Source organism: Syngnathus typhle, linkage group LG4 (genome assembly GCF_033458585.1).
Source record: "Syngnathus typhle isolate RoL2023-S1 ecotype Sweden linkage group LG4, RoL_Styp_1.0, whole genome shotgun sequence".
Taxonomy (NCBI): Eukaryota; Metazoa; Chordata; class Actinopteri; order Syngnathiformes; family Syngnathidae; genus Syngnathus; species Syngnathus typhle.
The window spans coordinates 11,180,716-11,202,468 of NC_083741.1; the positions used below are offsets into that span (position 1 = coordinate 11,180,716).

General features: G+C 39.8%; 2 protein-coding genes and 1 long non-coding RNA gene across 3 annotated transcripts; 1 reads left to right on the forward strand and 2 right to left on the reverse strand.

Moving 5' to 3' along the window:
• Nucleotides 1–362: 362 nt before the first annotated feature.
• On the reverse strand, nucleotides 363–17,925 carry bbox1 (butyrobetaine (gamma), 2-oxoglutarate dioxygenase (gamma-butyrobetaine hydroxylase) 1). Its single transcript, XM_061276660.1, has 8 exons — nucleotides 17,791–17,925; nucleotides 16,464–16,903; nucleotides 14,162–14,276; nucleotides 3,874–4,072; nucleotides 2,851–2,956; nucleotides 2,561–2,757; nucleotides 2,087–2,253; nucleotides 363–1,275 (listed from the first exon to the last, which is right to left on the reverse strand). The coding sequence occupies exons 2-8, from the start codon at nucleotides 16,863–16,865 to the stop codon at nucleotides 1,124–1,126; spliced, it is 1,338 nt and encodes a 445-aa protein (XP_061132644.1). The 5' UTR covers nucleotides 16,866–16,903; nucleotides 17,791–17,925; the 3' UTR covers nucleotides 363–1,123.
• On the forward strand, nucleotides 15,911–16,772 carry LOC133152766 (uncharacterized). The gene is made up of 2 exons (XR_009714190.1): nucleotides 15,911–16,006; nucleotides 16,384–16,772. It is a non-coding gene; the product is annotated as an uncharacterized LOC133152766 (long non-coding RNA).
• Nucleotides 17,926–18,733: 808 nt separating the features above from the next.
• fibinb (fin bud initiation factor b) lies at nucleotides 18,734–20,897 on the reverse strand. Its single transcript, XM_061276661.1, has one exon. It carries the CDS (start codon nucleotides 20,631–20,633, stop codon nucleotides 20,010–20,012), a length of 624 nt encoding a protein of 207 aa, XP_061132645.1. The 5' UTR covers nucleotides 20,634–20,897; the 3' UTR covers nucleotides 18,734–20,009.
• Nucleotides 20,898–21,753: the final 856 nt, after the last annotated feature.

Here is a 21,753-nt window from a genome sequence, read left to right on the forward strand (position 1 = left end):
TCTGTGTGTTCAGTACTTTCTCCTCATCCAGCAATACACTGGTACAATTCCATTTTAGCCCTAGACAAGTGAATAAGTAGGAATCGCCGGGAATTCCAACTCATCTGTCACAATAAGCCTGAATCCGAAATTCAATACGGAACTGGGAGAACACTTAGAGGATCTGTGAATCTTTCCAACTGTTTTGTCACTGTGTTGACTGGCTACCGTCGTCTGAGGAAAGAAATGCCAAATGTTGAGTATTCTATTAATCGGCGTATTTAAAAATAAATAAAAATGTACAGTTTTAGCCATCTAATAAAGTGGTCCAAAATAGAGCCCCGTGTTCTTGATTCTTTGGAAGAACTACATTAGACACAGACTGCTAGAATGTTGCTTTATTGTAGATGCAGTAAAACAAACGCTTGTTGATTTACTTACAACTTTGGCGTCGTGGCTTTTATGTATGTCAGGGATTGTCAACCGATGGTCAGTGACGGTATTGCAGATGGTCAGCGGAATTGGAAATGAAAAATTGAAACATTTTTAAAAATAAAATTGATTTATTATTTAGACTTGATTTTCCAGCTTATTTGTTAATCATTTACCCATCTTTAAATAGCCTGTATAGGTCTAGCCTCCTTCGGTGCAAAATAAAACAATATTCCGCCAAAGCATTGGTTCCTGAGTTGCTTCTTGGTTATAATGGGGGTGTCCCTTGGACAAAACCAGTTGAAAATCCCTGATGTGATTTAGACCAGCAGAAAATGATAAAAGGCACAGGACTACATCCAACCTAATAATTTGGCTTAATTTACCATATGACATAAAAATAAATAAGAAAAGGATCTATTTGCAATTGGAAGAGCTGATTTTATAGACATCAAAAAGTGAGTGGTAAAAAATGCACCTATTGGGATATGGCAAAACGGCAGACGAAAACGCAGCTTTGATAATTCCGTTCAAAATGTTTTTCAAGGCCGCCCTGTAAAATTGTTGCATAAAACCAGAGTTCATAAATAGTTGCATTGGCGTGTTGCGAGAGTAAACTCCTCCAACTGTGACAAAGGCAATTGAGATATCATGCGGAGATTAAAGTGTCACGATTTAACTGTCACGGTGTCATGGAGTGACATGGGTTAGCCTAATTGACGGCATTGCGGAGTATTCGGAGACGAGACATGACTTCGTCCCAGTCCAGGTAGGCGCCCTCCAGGTGCCGCACCTTGTCCGGACTGCTGACATAGCTCTTTCGACCATGAAGTAGGCGCCAGTTGTCGAATGTCACAATGTCCCCTAGAATGCAAGCAGAAAAACTTTTGACTAAACGCATGTCTGCAGAGGATTGGTAGCTGCATGTGGTGAACAAAAAGTGTTGCTTTTTTGTGTGTGTGTGTGTGGGAGGGACCAATAATTAAGGGGCTAAGAAAAGAAAATATATAAATGTATTTTAGAATATTAAATAAAATGCCGGGGTAGCTTAACTTATTTTGCTCCATCCTGACCAAGGACATAAAACTGTTTCAAAGCATTCTCCTTTGATCCTAGGTATGTTAAAGAGAGGATTTGTACCGATTAAGATGTCCGAGGCAGATTGGGTCGACAGCCTGAAATATTAAACGTGTTGAATATTTATGATAAAAAATCTTCATGTGGAGGGGAGGGGGAAAGCTGACTATTTTATAACTCATTTGACAGTTGAACTGTGACGTGAAACTGTTAAATGTTTGATTTTCTACACTACCGTTCAAAAGTTTTGGGTTCACTTGGAAATGTCCTTTTGAAAATAAAGTCGTTATTTTTCACTAAGGATAATATTCAAGTTATCAGGAACACTCTCTGTACATTGATAATGTGCTAAATGACTATCCAACTTTTGAATGGTAGTGTATCTTTGTTTTTTTACTCTCATGTCATCTATTTGTTTTTAAGGGTAGAGTAATTTAAGATGAATTTAAAATGCAAGTAAACTGTTTTGAGACAGTATAGGCAATGACGATAAATGTTGATTTCCTTGTTATTCGCGGTAGGATTCCCTGTCCCTAATTGACCCCAAATGAAATGTTTTGCAGAAGAAGTGGTTTTGGGGAAGACAGTTGATGCTGACCTGGCTCCATCTTATAGCTGACCATATTCTCGGGTCGCTTTATGAGGTTCACGTAGGCCTTGAGTGCTCTGTAGAAGGGCTGAACTTGATGAAGTGGGAGGTCCAGCACCGAATCCCTCGTGGCGTTGTTGTAGTTTATCCTCACAACTTGATCCTGCTCATTAACGCTGAGCACAAAGACAGACAATACGAAAATAAGAGGTGACTTGGGCAACTACAAGAAATTAATACTTCAATATAACCACTAAAATATTAGTATTTTACCGACATGAGATATTAAAAATGGCTCCCATGCGGCATAATAATGAAGTCAAATGAAATGTGATGAATGTGGAATCTTTCATATTGTTCTTGTCAGCACACATGTTGGGCAGCAGATGGCAGTGTTTCTCTTTCTAATCTCTCGTTCAAAGAGGTCCATGGCAGATTGTTCCGCATGATAGTGTGTGTCTTTGGACAGGCCACCTCACTCACTCAATGATCCTCTTCTTGGACTGCAACATAAAGTCACAGTAGTCCGTCCCCGTGTCAGTGAAGTCCACCAAGAGTGTGGCGAGCGTGTGGAAGGCCTCAGGGTCTTCGCGCCGCAGCTGCTCGGCCGTGTGGAAGCCGTCGACCACCTCGCTGTCGCCGCCCTCTTTGGCCTGGGTGATGCAGTGCAGGAACTGCACCTATGCTCAACGGGCCGTGATGCTCCTTTTACTATGCATTCAATGCTGGGGGGGCGGAGCCTCAAATTGAATTACGCAACTGAATGTACTCACTCCGGGAGCAAAGTGTAATGCAGGGTAGTCTGTGTGGAGGCTGAGATTTCCTGAGGTATAGGCCACGTTGTTTGCATTGTACTTGTCCACAACCTGCCATGTATGCCTGAAGACAGCAACAGAAAGAAGACACAGACATCTTTTACTACAGCACTTTTCCGTCATTACGTAAAAGCATGTGAATAGCGGCCTGAGTATTCATCAATATATAAATGGAGGCATTGAAAAGCTGAAAGTGGACGAGTGGTTTGTTTGGTAATTCTTGGAAGCTAAATTGAGTAACTCCCTCTCTTTGAGATGCAGGTAGATGGTTAAGTCTTGACCCGTCCATGTTGTGACAACGCCTGCTCAGTGGTTGCTTGTGTTTTCCTTGGGGCGCTTGGCGGCATTCACTGAATCATTTGTTTGGTTTGGGGTGTAGCAACCTTGGCTTCTGATTTTAACCCGTGTGTCATCCACACATAAAATGGTCTCCTGAATTGAAAAGATGTGGTGTCACGACAAAGTTTCAGCACATCGTACTATGACTATAGCGCTTGTGGGGCTTTCTGCTGTTCATTAAGATGTGTTGAGAACGAGCCGAGTGCTAATGAGGTAACGTTCGTTCCCATGTTTTGACGATGAGAAGTAGACAGCTCTTTACTTCCAACTCTGAGCTCATCCTCTGGCAGTGGAAAGACACTCCAAACCTCTGTTCTGACCGAGTGCACCAGGTAATTCCTCTGGTTTAAAGCAGCTGGAATGATTTTGGCTTGCTCCTTCGTGTAATAAACCAAAGCGATTAACTCCAATCAACGCATATTTTCCTCATAAAGGATATTTAGCGCAAACTCTTTTTTGATTCCTAGGGAAATAAATAGTATATCGAGTTGTATTTAATTACAGTCTTTGGGCTGAGCACCAGCTAGATTATGCACATGTGGAAAATTCACCATTTGAGCATTTGGCGAGGTCAAAGCTTATTTAATAGCGGCTTGGCTGCTGTTGGCAGCCACGCAATCGGGTAACGTCACTGAGTCTTACCCGTAGAACGTCAGTCTAAGATAACCGATCCTCTCGGCCAGTCGGGCCACGTGGCCTTGCTCTGCCGGAGCCCCCTTTAGGTAGACGATACCGACGCGTCTCAGCGCCACAAGCCACGCCAGCGCGGCCTTGTCATCGTGGAGGACGTCCTGGTAGTCGGCAGTGGGGATACGCAGTTTGCTGTCCCAGTAGTAGCGCTCTGAAACGACACAAAGAAATGTAGTTGGAATCAGAAGCATGTTTATTGCCAATTGACTTTTGACACAAACCGCATAAAATGCAGAGTTAAGATTCAGATCTTGAACTTCAGACCTGCCATGCAGAATATGAAATGATAACATAAGAAACTAACAAAGCACAACCTTGATTGCTCACTAATGTGTTTAAAATGCCAGACAAAAAAAAAAATATCCTGACTATCTGTCTATTCAGCAATAACATTTTGGAGCTACTGAATTATCCAAAGCAGTGCCCATAACATAAATCGCGTTTGACCAGTTTTCCCAAACTCTCGCAAAGTGGCCTTATTAGCCTGCAATTCACTTTATCTACTCTAGACTTAAGAAATAGTATAAAAATTAACCAGGCACCAAGAAAGAAGCCAAAAAAATACCCCTTCCATATAGACTGGAAGATTATTTGTCACAAAAAGCTTATGAATATGGATTACTGCTAATACATGAAAACATGTTCAGTCAATAGAACTAAATGCTGTCGAGAGGTCAGACAGGGAGATTGTTTGGCTCAAGTCCTACTGCAAGTCCAAATTGGGTAAAGTGGGAATAGTTGATCCCGAACTCTAATATCTCTGGATGTACTTTTGACCTACATGCATCTTAATTGCGCTCAAATCTATTTCACATTCTCACCAACATTTTGCACCAGCATTTTGTGAGCAAAACCTTTTCAACTTTACAGTGGGTATAAGCAATTAATTACAGTATGTGGCTCTATTGAGAGATATGCTTTCTCTGGAGATAAAACTGGGACATGTTCTGCTGCAAAGGTAAAGTGATGCAGTGCACTGGGACATGCTCTAGTTTTTGGGGTTTCATTGCCATGATTTATTACAGTGAAAATAAGTTTCCAACACTAGTCATTATGGCTCTCACTTAACTATTGTTTGAATCCTTCGATCATTTTAAAGCTGCGATGAGATACGATTGATATTCAGCTAGTGTTTAATTGTCTGTGAGGGGTCAGCTATTGGGTTCGAACTATGTTTTAGTACAAGTTCATCTTCCTTTACACGAGGCTCCACAGAGAGCAAGCAAAGATGCTCTCCTTGAGTTCAGTGTTGCATAACGGACATTCTACAAAAATGTCAGTCAACTTTACCACCAAAGTCCAAAGAGACCACTGCTTGTACATCATTCTCAACAAAAGGTTCAGCCAAGTTTTCTCTCTTAGTTGGCCTTGGGTGACTCTTCACATGTCTCAGAAAGGAAGAAGTGTTTGACCGAGACAAACACTTTATTCAAATCAGGTGTATTTGCTTTTGCAAGCAATGTGTACCGTTTGTATTGAGCTGGAACTGTCAGGTACTGTTGGGAGTTATGTTGTGTTTTTCCATCAGTGTTTTTGTCCCCATTTCCTTGAACTGACACAGTAAGCTGTTGGTAATCAGCTCCTAGTCTTAAAACTCTGTGGCCACACCAGATTGTTCTCTTATGATGGAGGACAGAAGATAAGGGGAAAAATGGCCTACTGGGAACATGGGCAGATGCCAATACTTATGTTAAAAGGGACATAAAAATAAAGAGTAGAACCCAAAATAGGCGGGATGGAATATGGTACGCAGCTTCAAACAAAGGAAGTAAAGGAATGATCTGGTGTGGGTGAGAGACTCGAAGGTGATCATCAAAATGACCTTCTTACTCACTCCACCATGGGAAAAAGTCCATCATGAAATATCAGGGTTAGTCTCAAAACGCACTCGTAAATATATACGTATGCAATTAATCAAGAACAATGACAAAGTTCCCAGAGAAATCCTTCGCCCTCAAGATAACATTTCAAAAGGTTGCATTTCTCTGCTCTGACAACAGAAACTCTTAATACTTTTCATTGCTAAATGTAATGTAATATTGATGCAGCTTAAACAATTTCAAGCCATACTATAAAACGACTTTCCTTATTTTGCTGTTTTGTGCTGAGGTAATGGGGCCTGGATCATAAAATCCACCCTGGAGTGGTGCTGATGAAATGGATAAGAAGCATCTCAGTTTGGAGCTGAGATGAGCAGTAGAGCGTGCCCAATCTCTTCAACACGCATCACTACCTTGAGCGCGTATGTATTATCATCCTCCAAGGGTGAATCTTTTCATTTTCCATAATAAAACTATATATTAAACACAAATGGTCACCTTCTATAGATTGGGCTTCCTATTGCAACCCAAGCACTTTGGTAGCTTGCTACTGAAAGCAATTGAATATGACAGACACACAGAGAAAAATCAGCAAGCTTCTTTCAGACAGACAAATGGAAAAATTCCTCCCGCTGCTATACGCCATCTGGTTACACTCCTTTTTCCATGGAGCCGCTCTCCAGTGACTTCCATCTAACAGCTGCAAAGTGTATTTCTGGTGTGAAGCGGATTTAAGCGCCTAAAGTTTGTACCTGGCTGATGCTTGCAGCGCCTCCACATCTCTTTTTTTTGTAGCGATTTCTTCAGAGCCTTTCAAATTTCTGTATTGCAATCAGACCACAAAGGCGATGGGCGAGCCTGCTGGAATCTGCTATTTATATCTTTTTCGACAGCGGTGCCATTAAAGTGCCTCATATTGAAAGGAAGGCTTGAGTGCTACATTGGTACCAGTAATCACAATTTAGATTTTAGCATCTCATGATTATAAACACAAAGGATGTGCCGAATGGTGCGGTGTGTGTATGTATGCAAGTTTCGATAATATAAAGGGCCCCTGAATGCTCATTGAGCATGCTTTTAATATGTAGTGACTTTTCAATCTGGATTTTGGAGCTTCCAAATGTTACGGGTCATCCATATTTTGTTTGGTAAATCACTGAACGCTTTTTATGTTTGCAGTACTGATTGTTAGTTGGTAAAGTTCATGCAGCTAAATATGCTGCAGGGACGCAAAGGCAGAAAATCGCTTCCCATCCCATGTCAACGCAGCACAGTGACTAATTACAGCCTCCATGCCAGTGAATAAGCGCCACTGACTAGTACCATTGTCATGAAACGAGGCTGGGGAGAAAGATGGAGAAGCATTGCTAATTGCTAAGTCATTGACATGCAAAACACAGAAAGAAGTGATTGGATGATACGGTGCACTCATCACACAGGCCTGCCTGAAACAGAGTTGTTTGTAGCGAAATATCAAGCAACTCAAGTGTCTGGAGAAAATATTATACACAATAAAAGTACACGCATTACAGTTCTTTTAAGTGAACTAAATCTTTAGAATGAGTTCTCTCAAAAGATTCGTTCAAACGACTCGTTCAGCGTTCAACTGAAAAAGGTTGATCGGAAAAAAAGTTTTCAGGTTAGCTACCTAAATGTTGTATAGAGAACGTGATGTACCGGAGTCAAATTCCTTGTTTGGCATGCTCAAACTTGGCAAATAAAGATTGATTTGATTTAAAAGTGATAAGTGCCACATCCACCCTCACCTCTTGATTGGCTGTTTGATCTGTGATGTTACAAAATTAAAAAATAAAAAAAAATTAGGACGTCACAACGACATATGTCAGTCGAGAGGAGGGGCCTTTATTGATCCCACAATGGAGAAACTCGCATTGTGTTGGCAGCAGCTACGGATAAAGGAAATACAAAAATAACATGCAAGAAAGACATTTGCACAAGATGTACATCACACAAGCAATAAATCTATTCCCCAAACCAATCTCCCAGAAATGTTGGCAGCAGCTACGCATAAAGGAAATACAAAAATAACATGCAAGAAAAACATTTGCACAAGATGTACATCACACAAACTATAAATCTATTCCCCAAACCAATCTCCCAGAATATTTGTTTGCAAAATAGAGTGCCAAGTGAGTTTTAATTTTGATTTATGAGATCTGATTAATCCTTCATACTGTAAATATATATATGAAAATTCCGACACATTCTTCTGAAAGAAAATTTCTAAAGGTTGGCAGTTTACTGTGAGAGAAATAGAATGAAAAATGAAAAAACATTGCCAGCTCATTGCTAGCAATCAATGGCAACCAAATTGACAGGCTAGCTAAAATTAGCATTTGAATTTAAAGGTGACGACACAGCAGCAATAGCAGTTATTCTTTTATGACTGTTGCACAGATCAAAAGGTCAGGAACGTTCTGCTTCTGATGACAAAACAGAACATGGGGCAAAGGTCAGGCTTGGTTGTAACAAGTATGTACTCTTGAGAAACCTGGTGTTTCAACCTCCTCACGTTGACGCTTTGTCAGTAAAAGGTCCAAAAATAAAACCGCCATCCATACGAACAAATGACACACTATCTAAATGTATATAACGTAAACAATGTGACTTGCGTCATTGCAGAGCTGCAAGTAATTTCCTGGGGAGTGGACAGCACTTGGGGCATAGAAAAAAATGACTCATCAAGGATTAAAAGAAAGGCACGGCTTGTGATTAAAACTCACGAGTGTCTTCGTCAATCTCCCCCATTAAAAAAAAAAAACGGAATGGAAAACTCTGCAGATTAAATCACCACTCTTTCCCTCCCATATGAGAAGGCCTGTGCGTCAGCAGTCAACGAGAAACCAACATTGCCGTCTTACATAGTTTCCAGCTGTGCTGGGCTGAGAGGGCCATGTAAGAATCAGCATGCATGTTGTGTGCTTAAATGTCTCATTCTGTGTCAAAGAGGAAAAAGTTGGTGTATTTGTCCTCACTCGCATCAAAGCGCTCGAGAAGGACTGTTGTGGAGGTGCATGTCTGAAATGACAGTAGTTTTTCCAGCAAAGAAAAGCTAGTTCTGTAGCTGTCAGACAGCTCAAGGCAGTGTATCTCGCGCCTCATTGTGCTCTGTTGAAGTCTGAAGGTCTGCGTCACCTCCTCTGCAGCCCACAAAGGAACTTTGTTTCGACCTGAGTGGTTTTTTATCACAAAGCTGCCATCAGTTCAACCGGCCATCTGCGGTATGCACACACAGGCGCTCCAGCCAGATGGGACTAACACATTTTAAATAATAAGGCAATGTGTCTGACACAAAAACCATCTTTTTAATTTTTCTAATAAAATACCCTGGTAATGATGCCCAATATTCTATCGTACAATTCTTCTCAAGTCCTGTGTTTTAGTGAAGAGGTGCAAGCAGAAAGAGATGCTATAAATGAGACTGTCTCACCTTTTTCCAGAGGTTAGCTTGGAACTGAAATTGGAATTGCCACCGCCACTGATACAATGAAAAGTTTATTGAAGCGGAAAATCCTGTTCATAATTGAGTTCATTCTGAACAAATGATTTCTGCAAGTGCGTGAAAGGCGTTCTTGAGAAGAGAAAGCACACACTTCATGAGTATCCTGCCAAGATGCATGTTACTTTCTCAGCAATTCACTCTGCGACATCGGCTTAAAAGCTTTGTAAAAAGACTCGAGAGTTCGTTTTACACGTTGACGTTCAGAGACTTTATTCCTCTCAATTCTCTTGGCACTGATAGTGTAAGTGTTACATTCTTCGGTTTTTCCGAGCCAGCCACTGTCGGTCCCAAGCCCGTATCAAACACAAAAATTGGGTAGGTTGTGTCAAGGCTTTTTTTTTTTTTTTTTCAAAACAAATCACATAAATGATTTACTGTCATCAGCCGACAGGCGCAAAAGGTATTTGAGAGTTTCTTTCAAAAATTGATCATAAAACATAGCTTTTGCATTGGGAGACAATAGTTTAAAAGATTTAAGATTGGCGCAGAACTAACAGCAGTGGTTTGTTGACAAGACATCTTGGAGAAAATTCTCTGATTAAGCACAATATTTGAACTGAAGTGACTTTGAGAGAACATCTAAGTTTTCCATGGTTGAATATTCACAGCTCTGCTTTCAAGATGCTTTGTGTCGCCAAGTCAAAATTTAGACCAGATGGAGAAAGAGGAAACCAGATAGACAGCATGATGAATCAGCTTTTACTTAGCTGAGAGATGGAATTAGTAAAGAGACTGAAATTGCAATGTCTGCGAGAGTTGCAATGAAGTTAACGGTTAGACAGTTCAGCCTAAGTATCATGTTCAAAATTCGAAATTAGCTAATCTTAATTAGCATTGAAGGTTGAGGTAAACAATGTCTGTTCCTTTCTTTAGGATGTGATGGGAAGAAGTTTAAAGTATATAAATATCTTACACAGTATATACATATGTGCAATCACAATTCTTAGCTAAAATGTGCCACCTCGATCAGCACTAGGTATCGAAGCAAAATAGAATTTTCCAATTTTGGTGGTGAGCCAATTCTGATCTAAATACTATATGACCCAATTCTCACATTTTAAGTACTTTATAAACACATTGATGCGTCAGCATAGGAAGACGGTGATTAACGTCAATCGGTTATGTGAGAAGAACGTATTAGAATGGTGTCGCTATGATTGCATTGCATAAACATTCGTTTGCATAATTTCTGACCTTTAGGCACGTATTAAGTCATTAGTCATGATTTGAGCTCCAACTAAATAATCATGACATCCATAAATTGCAAATCTTGCCATAGGTTAAATTTTAAGAAACATCTGACGGGGGGGATTAGCAGGCAAATTTATGACTAAAAAAATGGGTCATTACTGATAAGAGACTCTACATGACAGAAACTTTCAGTGAAGCGGAAATGTTACACGGCATTGCTCTCCTTATGCGACGAGTGTGTCTCTTATGAGCAAAGGTTACGTGAAAAATAGCAAATGCCAATAAGTTTCTCAAACAATAAGTGATTTGATTGTAGGGAAACATTCTGAAGAACAGAACAGAAGAAGTCACCAATGGCCCAAAGCATTAAAGTAAGTTCCTGAGTAAGAAAACGAAGCGGTAAGTCTGAATCCAGTTTAGAAGCACATTTGGGCTCTGGGAAATATTTGTTCATTCCCTGGAAAGGAAATATTTACAGCGGTGGGCTTGCGATTTGGAAGAACATGCAGATCTTTTGTTGACCCTCACTCTAAATCCATGTGGCAGAAAAGAGGTGCTCACAAGAGCGACCTGCTCTTACCTAACGTTGTAGAAAACTGCCGAAAGAGACTTACCTCGCAATTCAGCTGTAAAGCGACGTCTGAGCATTTAATTTGAAACCTAATTGAAAGGTGTGATACACTGCTGTCGTCACTAGGAAAACTGTCTGACCAAAAGGGAAGCGTTTAAGAGCATTAGAAGAACATTAAGCTGAGGGCTAGGATTGAAATCTATGTTAACATATTCCTTATTCTTTTCGGACAGGCAGTACTAGTAGATTTTTAATTTTTTTGTACTGTTCAAAATTATAAACTGGATCACAATGTCTGCACTTCTTGTTCTAATGATCTACGAAAAAATACAATACTCTGTCTTGGTGAGTGTTTCCAAGTGCTTACATACACAACATAAACTATGATTCATGTAATTGTCATGTAAGAAGAGATTCTTTTGTGGAGGGGCGGGTTTTCAGGCATGTGCCTTTTATTGTGACACAAATCATTTCTTCCAATTTCTATATAGAGTACAATTTATGTAATTTAATAAGGCTACGTCATACTTTTGCGTCAACCATGAATCCATCATAATGAATGAATACAAATGGTAATAAATATGAATTGAATGGTAATGAGTGTGAATTGAATTTACCGTGAGTGGTTTTAACCGCATACTGGAAGGCACCGGTAGAAAGCATTACCTCAATGTTGAAGGGACTTCTCATTTGGTTAACGTTTTAACAGACATTCTAGCCCCCCTCTTGAGATTTTACCAAGAAAATTAAATTTCTACTTGATAGAGTAGAGCCAGTAAACTCTTGGCAAATCCTGACCACCACAGAAGAAACAAAATTACTAAAACGGCTGAAAGGAAATGGCGAAAAAACGAACTCGAAATCTCTCTTTACATTTTTAAACAAAACCAACCCACAAATATTTTCAAGTGAAAGTCATTGGCGGCCAGACTAACAACATTCCCTAATTTAAAAGTAACATTTTGGGCTTTTGACTGACTGGTGTTATTGTTACATTGGTGTCTACGTTATATTACTCTATATTAGTTTGTGTTTCGTGTTTTATGTTATATGTAAAGCATCTTGTTATAGCTTAAGCTGTTGTGAAATGCGCTGCATTAATAAAGCTGTGTGCATTGTAAAGAAAGAGAAACTCACGCAATTTTAGTTTGCTCTATCAGCCACCTGAGTATTTCAACTCTGAGCGAAATTTGATCCCGCACATTAACAATAGCAAACACTGGATTCTACCACTTTAAGAGCATCGCCAGGGTTTGCCCATTTGTCTCTAGAGAAAACACAAAGACACAAATGCACACTAATGTCCAGGTTCATTGATTTATTTATTGATCTGGTCTTCCCTTAAACTAAATAAACCTATAAGTAATTTACAATTAGTTCGGAATTCAGCAGCTCGTATGCTGATGAGGATCTAAGAGGTTGGAGGAACATTGGTATCCTGTGTGTTTCACGATCAATTTTAAGGTCTGTTTCTTAATCTATAAAACCCTTCATGGTGTTAGCTGCTTTGGTATCTCTGATCTTATATCATTTTGAGCCGCTACATCTTCTGGTACTGGACTTTTCGTAATATTATACCCAGAGTCAAAACTACTGTTAGACCCATAGTGAGGATTCCACAATCTGTGGAACGAGAGGAACTCAGGGCCTCACAGACCGTTGATATTTTTAAAAAGAAGACTCAAGACCCAACTTGTTAATTTAGCTTTGAAGCACTTTCAGCATTTTTGTCTCTTCGCTTTATGACTAGGAAAGAAATGTAACTAATGGGCACTTGCCAGACATTAAAAATCTACATTTATCAATTTTAATTACATGCACCAGAGCAAAATACCATAAATGAGTTATACTATGATAAGACACCATAATTAGACTCACAGGCATCTCAGGAACTTCCAGGTCTTGTTTTTCTCCTCTAAGCAGGACATTTGACTCGTATCAAAGAGACTCACTGAAAATAACACTTGAATTTTTAAGGATTCGTTTTATGCCCAACCAATAATAGCTACCGTAGCCCGACAACATACAGCAGTGCGCATAGACACAGAAACAGCAGCAGCAGAAAGGGAAAACATGCTCCAAGACACAAAGAATGACATGCAGTACCGGCTGAAAAACAATCCTCAGAGAGCCAGTTATTTTATTGACCTCACAGTGGCCTTTCCCAGTGAGTATATTCGCATTAAAGACTTTTGAACAGGCACATTCTGGATTGGGTTCACCATATGAGTGGGGGAGTAAGACCAACAATGAATAACACATATGTGACATTATGAGAAAACCTCTTGGAAGAAGCTGTTTATCATTAATTTGTCCATCTTTCCTGTGTTTTTTCCCAGTGGAAGGAATTTCAGTCTGGCTCCGAGGAAGAAATAATTAAACCTCAAGAGTGTGTCCTTTTGCACTGCAAGCAAGCCAAGCAGCATTTTAGAGGACTGCAGTTAAAATCTAGAAACACACTCAAGAGTGTGGTTGGTTTGCATGGGAAAAAAAATAACATTTGTGGTAGTTTTTGCATAAGTAGGCTCACTAACTCATAACTGCAATGAAAATTTAGCCTCCGGTAGAGGATCAGTAATCAATCTGGAACAGGTACAGCAGGAACCACTCAACCCTGTGGGTCCTTCAGGACCAAAGGTAGATCACACAGTCCAACTACAGTCCACTCCCGCGCCAGCCACTCAAGTGCAAGACCTTAAACTGTGTAGAGCAGACTGGATCAATGTCAAGCTATCGACCAAGTCCAAATCTAAATCATTTCTCTTGGTTTCATGTGAAGGATTTAGAAGGTGTTCCATCCTTTTCGGATGATTTTCGGACACTGGCACAATGTTGTTTCTCCATAAACAATAATTTTGTTGTCAACCACAAGATCCTGCTTTTACTGAATGCCAGTAAACGGTGGAAAAAAATCTATTGAATCATCAAGGTGGGCCATTTACTGTCCAGAAAGAAAAACCGAAACCCTTTAATTCACACTTGCTTTCACAATTTCTTCAGCTTGTTGTCGTCAGATGAAAACTTAATACTTGTGGGACGACAGGAATCTGACAAACAATTCTGCTCTTTTAAAGTCATTCAAAAATAATTGGCTAAGCTTTCAAATCCAAACGAGGAATAAAAACAGCAACTCACCATTGAGGAAGAGCTCTTCTTGCATGGCTTCTCTGGCCTCAAGAGAAAAGCTGCGTTTCTTAAGCCACTCCGCATCAAACACACTTGTGTGTTGATCAGGCCACACAATGGACAACTGTTGAGGAACCAGAAGAAAAATCTAATTTCCTTCATTTTCTATAGCACTCAATAAGCGTCAGAGATTATGATGATCCCAATTAACTTCTGGTGAAAGGCAGGAGACATTGTGACTTGGTTGTCAAAGGTGAACTTCGCATTTGGCAAACAGGCAATTGCTAAGAGGCGTCCTCAAACACTTTCATACAGTTTTGTTTGCTTTTCAGTAGAAATGTTTTATTCTTAATTTATGCGCTATAAAAACATAAAAATGCTGCATCTATTATGATTGATCCAACGCTTCCCCATCCTTTTGCCTTTTCGGCAATGGACTACTTTTATCTTCTTACTGCTATTGTGCAGACTTGATTCAGAGGACCGCAAGAAAAAAAAAAGCTGTTGGAGTACTTGAGAGTATGAAGTGGTGTTAACTTTGTGAGACAGAGAAGGCGACAGTTTTTTTTTTTTTTTGTTCCAACCTTTTCAAGGTGACAAATGTGCGTAACAGACAGCGACAAACACAAGAGCCAGACACCGTTGCCAGCCGGTAGCACTGCTGGCAATGGAAATGAAGAATGGCACAAGTCACACACTTTATCACTGCAGTCAAAATCGGTATCCTTTATCAAATCCAGTAGAAGTTTAGGGATGATTTACTTGTTAGAAAATCCTCAAGACAGATTTTGAGGATACTTTTTAGAAAATATATTCAAATCAGTACGTAACTAGTAAAAACAATGGAAGAATTAAATCATGAATAAACAATTTATAAATACTATTACGTACTGTTGTGGCTCTCGAGCTATCAGGCAGTTGCATGCTTAAACCACGCAAACATATTTGTGTGTCAAAATGAGACATAATTCAGATTGGCTTGCTTACAGACACAATCTCAGAAATAGGAAATGAAGATTGACTTTGTAGAACAATCTCACATTTGAGCAGACACAACAGAGACACAACTATTTGTATTTAAAAAAAAATAAAGTCACATTGCCATATGTCATCTTTAATGTGTCCCCCTTTGTCACTTGTTACTTTTGAGTGTGCTGAAAGGGGAAAACAACACTCCAAAAATGTGCAATTAACGGTCAACATCTGAGTGAATATTTTGTATTTTATTTGGTTTTATTTGAAATTTGTTGGTGTCCAGTCATTTATGTTGGCGCTTCATTTGTGGACCACAATTTAATCTTTTACTGAGTGACTTCTATTAAAGCTATTTTTGCCACATAACTAATTTGCTACCATCCCAAAAATGTGCAATCAATGATTTGAGTGAATATATTTTATTTTATTTGGTTTTATTTTTAATTTATTGGTGTCCACTCATTTATGTTACGCTTCATTTGTGGACTACAATCTAATCTTTTACCGAGTTCTGTAATTTTTTACGCATATGCTCTGAGATTGTAATGTTAAAGCTGTACTCCACAGGATTTTGCCCCTAAATAACTTTACAATGACTTTCATTTGTCCATTTATGGCTAATACATCTTGCAAATTGCAGATTAAAACAATGGGTATTTTTGCAAGCTTCTGGAAAATAATTTTCAGGTTGGAATCGGGTTTTCTGCGCATGTCACGTCATGCGCGTTCTCGTGTTAGCTCGTTGTCTCACAGAGTCCCGACCAGAAGCTATTATTTCGCCATAATGGATTCTACATCTGCTCAGAAGAGACCGACATCTAGCATGCCCCAGACACCCAGTTTCTCAGAGGAAGCCTAAAAAAAGGAAAACCCATGCATGTGAGTGTGCAATTTCATTTTTTGGCCACAGGTAGCAGTAACGATTAGAAACTTAAAACCCTGCGGAATGCAGTTTTAAAACAAATCCAGCTGAAAGCTCGTCGAGCCATCTGGTGGTTTGTTTAAAAAAAAAATAAAAAAAATAAAGGAAGCAATAAATCACAATCTACCCGGCCTCATTGTTTTCAGTCAACAATATAATGAGATTAAATACATGAAATGAATCAATTATGTGGCCAATATAAAAGGAATGAACGATTCGTTCTGACTGTTAGCATCAAAAGCAAGATTACGAAACAAATTTCCCTGCATCATTCATGTGTTTGCAATATCACGACTGTAATATTTATCATGGATCAATGTTTTTTTTTTTTTAGGTTTCTCTGAATGTAACGGACAATGACATCCATAAATGTAATTTATAATATAGGTTGGTAATAATGATTTGTTGACCTACCTTGCTGTCATTGGTAACCTCAACAACATTAATGCCTGTGTGAATGTCCAGATCGGACATCAGCAGTTTACGGGCCTGAGCTGATTGCAGTGTACAAAGTGAGCACTGGCAATTGTCTCTCAGCCACGTGAAGGGATACAAGTTTTGCCCTCCATCTTCCCACTCAACCTCCACCAGCCGCTCTTCATCCAGTGCTCGGGCATGTCTCACAGAGTGGCTGGCCACAGAGAAGGAAGATGAACCCAAAGTCTGCTGTCCACGAAGCTGCACAAGTGTCGGATTAACAGACGATGGATGTGAAACCTTTTGCGGTCTACGACAAAACTTGATCGTCTGACAAGCCACGGAAGACGTGCATCTCTGCAGAGCAGGCCGGGTGACACGGGCCAAGGTACTCAACATTGTTCAGGCTTCCTTTCCAAATGACACAGAACCACCAACTGTGAAGTAATACAAAATGTCAATAGCCAAAAAAAAACCCACAACATAACATTGTTTGATTTTTATCTGTTTTGAGTACAACACACATATGGTCCTCTTAGTGTACTTAGATGTTTTGTTTCACGTTTTCATCGACAAATGCAGTTGAGTGTGGCTTGTGACGAATGCTTATTTCACTTTTTTCTATTTAGCTTGCGACAAAACTGCAGACAGGAAAAATAACATTATTGGATTGACATTGTCCTAACGCTCACATCTGGGATGGGCTCACATCTGGAATGAGACAGTTTATCTGGAAGCCAGTTGAATGTAAAACCAAGTTGTAAAGCAACCTGGCTTCTCAAAAGTCAATTCGAATGTCTTTTGGACATAATGATTCCTTGCAATGCCAGACTTTTCATGATGTCCTCGTAACTCATCCCGAACCTTAAAATAAAATTTGATCACGCTATTCCTGTCTATTCAGTGTAACTTTTCCCTTTCAACCTTTAAACAATTTACTTATCCAACTGATCTGCACGGAGCAATGGTTACTTTGTACACATGAAGTAGTAGTCCATGCGGACTTGGTAATTTGTACCCACAACGTAGTAGCTGTCATGTCTGGGGCACCGTACTGAACACAACGGTGCAAACAACCGAGTGTCCGAAATTGGCGTCAGTTCAATGTTCCGTCTCCCAACAGTGTACAGAACAAATGCCAATTATCTAAAATCAGATTTATTGCATGCCTCCGTCTGCTAGGAAGCTACATGACGTCATCGTTGCGCGTAGGGCTTTAAACGCCACATTTACTACTCGACCAGTTTTTGTTTTTATCAATGGTAATCTGCAGCCCCGAGAAGACACTAAACACACCGGTTTGAGTACCTTTGTTGCACTGTACCTGATTTCCTCGATCCCCGCGGCTCGGCATATGCCCCGGCTGTCAATGTGGAAGAGAAAGTCGGTGAAAGGTCGCAGGAGGAGGCAGTGCAACGTGACATAACAACAGCGCCCCTGTCACGATTGCGCAACCAAAATATCACTACGTTCTAGCAGTTTTTTATTACCCTACATGTTCCAAAGGCCAATTGTTTACAACTTAGTCATAAAGGTGAACTGTACCTTTGTGACAACAAAAGCAGCATGGTAATTCATGTGTTTGACAGATACAAAAACACCCCTATGGAATTGTATTTTTCCAGGAATTAAAATGGATTATGCCTGTATTGTTGCACAGATATGCATCCATCGATACAATAAATGTACATTAATAAGCTGCGATCCATTTGGTACAACTGGATAAAATTGGTGATCATAAGCATGACAGTAATGCTTATATCGAATAATTATCACATCATTTATGTGTAACAGAGGGGCAGATTTACTTACTCCATCTACTACTTACGTTGCAAGTTACATTAAATTACATTCGTTACTGTGTTTTGAAGAATAAACTTTTTTAGTTTAGTGACAAAACATCCTCTGTGCCACTGAATGTGACTGCACACTGTAAAATGCTGTTTTCAGTGCATTGGAGAAGAGTAATGGGGGGAAAACTATTTTGTGGAGGCCCACTATTGTACATCCAATGAGTAGGTTGTTCCTCCACAACACTCATAATTAGAGGGCCTCTCTGTGTTTAATTTAAAGCAAACCTCAAAACTGTCAAAGATGTGGCAGGACCGTGTGCCCATTGATTATACTGCTGTCATGTCACACTGGGGGCTGTTTTCCCCCCAACAGAAGAAAGGTGATACTGCAATCACTAATAAAAAAGTGTCCAAAAAATTCCTATAAAGTATAACATCTTTGAAATAACATACAGTTGACATCAAATACAATACTTCACTTCAAACAACTCTTTACTTGTGAAAACACAACACAATCTGATAATGTCACACAAATTGCCGTTTCAGGTTGAATTTCTCAAGTGCTGCCTGCAGTCTTTATCTACTATATTATATATTTATACAAGTGTGCTGTCTCACACAGACTGTATATTACCATACACATAGGATGCTCCATTTCAACCTTAGCATGGATAAAGAATACACATTAAAATATATTTTTAAGATAGATGCACTCAACATACTTACATAGCTTCAGAACATAAACATTACATTTTATATTGCCTGCCTTACATTTTGAGTTCAATATTTAGCACCCCAACAGTCTGGAACTGTGCAACATCTGCTGGCCTGTTACGAAATTCCTAGGTATAAACATCCCTACGAACGTTGGAAAAATAAATCCTAAATACTCAGTAAATAATTATTATGGTTTGTATTCTTCTCTCCATTTTTCCTGCTCTTCTCTTCCTGAAAATTAGATTACCCAGCAAATCTGTCAGACATGTGTCTTGCTTAAGGGGTACAATCAAGGCTGCTTCCAGGAATTCTGTGCGTGTGTCTGTGTACCGTATACAGTTGTGGTCAAATGGATCACACTTTCCATGACAGGTAAACTTCTGCCATAAGCCCAAATAGAATCAATCTGTAAGTTAAAGCCTAATGAGAACTATTTGTGTATTGCACAATTATAAATGAGTTGTAGCTGATTTCCATCCTTAGACATAAGAAAAATCTGATAAAAACAGATTTTCAAGTATATAAAATGTTTGGCATTATTATAATTACAGTCACAACAGTATGTATTATATATAATTTGTAAGTAAAGTACCAGTGGCCTAATGGGTATATTACTTCATCAAAATACACCATGCTATAGAGAATGACTTTTTTGTAGGTCAAACCTGACAAATACAGCTGACAAATCAATTAGAATAAAAATGACATTTACATAAAGAACAGAACTTGGCATCAAATGAAGGAAAACTGTACATGGTGATCTATTTTCCACCGCTGCCTGTTCCCAAGATTGTGGCGTTTAAATTTTTGCACAGCCAGCAAAAACTGATGTAAAAAGATGGTTATGCACATTTTTGATGGACATGTTCATGACTGGTTTGCAGCACTGCAAAATACAAACACAGTGATGTTGAATCAAAATTGATTGCCAGAAGTAAGACGACTTGATTGTGGTCAATATATGTGTAATTGCGCTCCCTCGAGGTCAAACATCATAAAATTACAGTTGGGGGTGAATATCAGGGCTATTGTCTCAGAACTTGATGTACTCATTCTTCAGTCTACTGAGCCGTGTGCCGTGACTGCGGACGATGAGCGAGAGCAGATCATGTTTGTCCCGCAGGCCCAGAGAAATGTCCATTGTCTCTTTGAGGGTGTCCCGGGTGCTCACGATCATGTTGAGAAAGTCGTCACTGAGCCGGTGCTCTTCCTTTAACTCGTTCTCCTGGCTCTGCTTGAACTTCACCTCCAGCTCCAGCAGGGACTTCTCGGAGTTCGTGAACGCGTCATTTATCTGCGTTGTCTCTCTCCGCAGATACTTCCCGTAGCTGTCCTCTCCGTCCAAGTCGTATGAGATGCTCCTCCCGAGCCCCTCCAGCACCCGGGCAGAGTCTTCAATCTGCCGTCGGATGATGATGAAATCGTCCCGGATGACCGAGTCCTGGTCTTCGTCGGGACCACACTTTCGTTCATCGGTCATTCGGAAAAGTAGTTGGCATTTCTCCGGGTCGTCGTTCTCCTCGTAATTGCCGTCCGGCACGAAGTAGTGGTGAAAAGTGCCGTTCGACATCTCTGGCTGGAGAGGTCCGCTATAGTAGGCTCCACAAAGACGCAGTGTCAACATCCCCGCACACAGCAGCAAGTGCGTAAAAGCCATTCTGTTGTCTGTCAAAATAAAAATAAAAAAAGTCACTCACGCAACCAAACTACTGCAGACTTCTACACGGAAGCATTCCGAACATTCAAAAGAGCGCTATCGTCCAAGTGTGCCCCCTTGGCAGCTTCCACTACGCAGCTAGAGTAAAGGCGAGCTTCTGAATGGAAACCATTCAACTTCCAACTTTGGTTGATGCGACAAACGCATCATATGGATGGATGGAGTGGCGAGCGAAGGAGTTGTGCAAAAAAAGTTCCCAGCCCGTCTCGGATTACATGTCGTCACTTCAAGGCAGCACTCGGGTTGGAGGGGTCAGTCTGCTACTACTTCTACTCAAAAAACAGGAGCACTTGCTGGTTTTCATTATTGCAAGGAATCGCACACCAGTGGCTGCAATATCACGATTTACTTTGGCACACTACCAAAAAAGTCACAAAAAGGAAAGGGCTAGAGCGAGTTGAGACAGAAGAACAATGTGTATTTTCTTTGAAAATAAAATTTGGATATCTACATTACTGGTGTCAAACTCAAAACCCGGGGGCCAGTTACGGCCCGCCACATCATTTTATTATTCAAATTGTGCATCAAATTCACGTGTCATTACTAGAATTGCAAATTGTCTTCACTTTTAATATCTTATTTTTTAAATATTTGACCGATTTTTACTCCTCTGATTTGAAAATGAGTTATTTGTCAGTTTGTTTTGTCGCTTTTACTGTATAATATGAGGTGCTCATACATTTATTTGGGTTGACAGTCATAATGGTCCTCCGAAAGAAGCTATAACTAGAATGCGGCCCGCAAAAAAAATGAGTTTGACACCCCTGATCTACATATTCTGTACACATAGTAAACACATTTGGAATCATAACACTGTAAATTCCTAGAAAGGGACACACAATGTGACTGACACATTAAAAAATTACTCCTAAACAACTAAGAATCAACAAAGGAAGCTTTTTTTTTAACCATTGTTTCTTGTACAATCTGACATATTACACATTTTTAATGCAAAAGTGTCATAATGTTCTAAGAAATATTTTTCAGTAATGGCTGCTTTGCATTTAATTATTTTCTGGTTTCAGTATAATAATCACTCAGTAATTTATAGGTCAGTGTA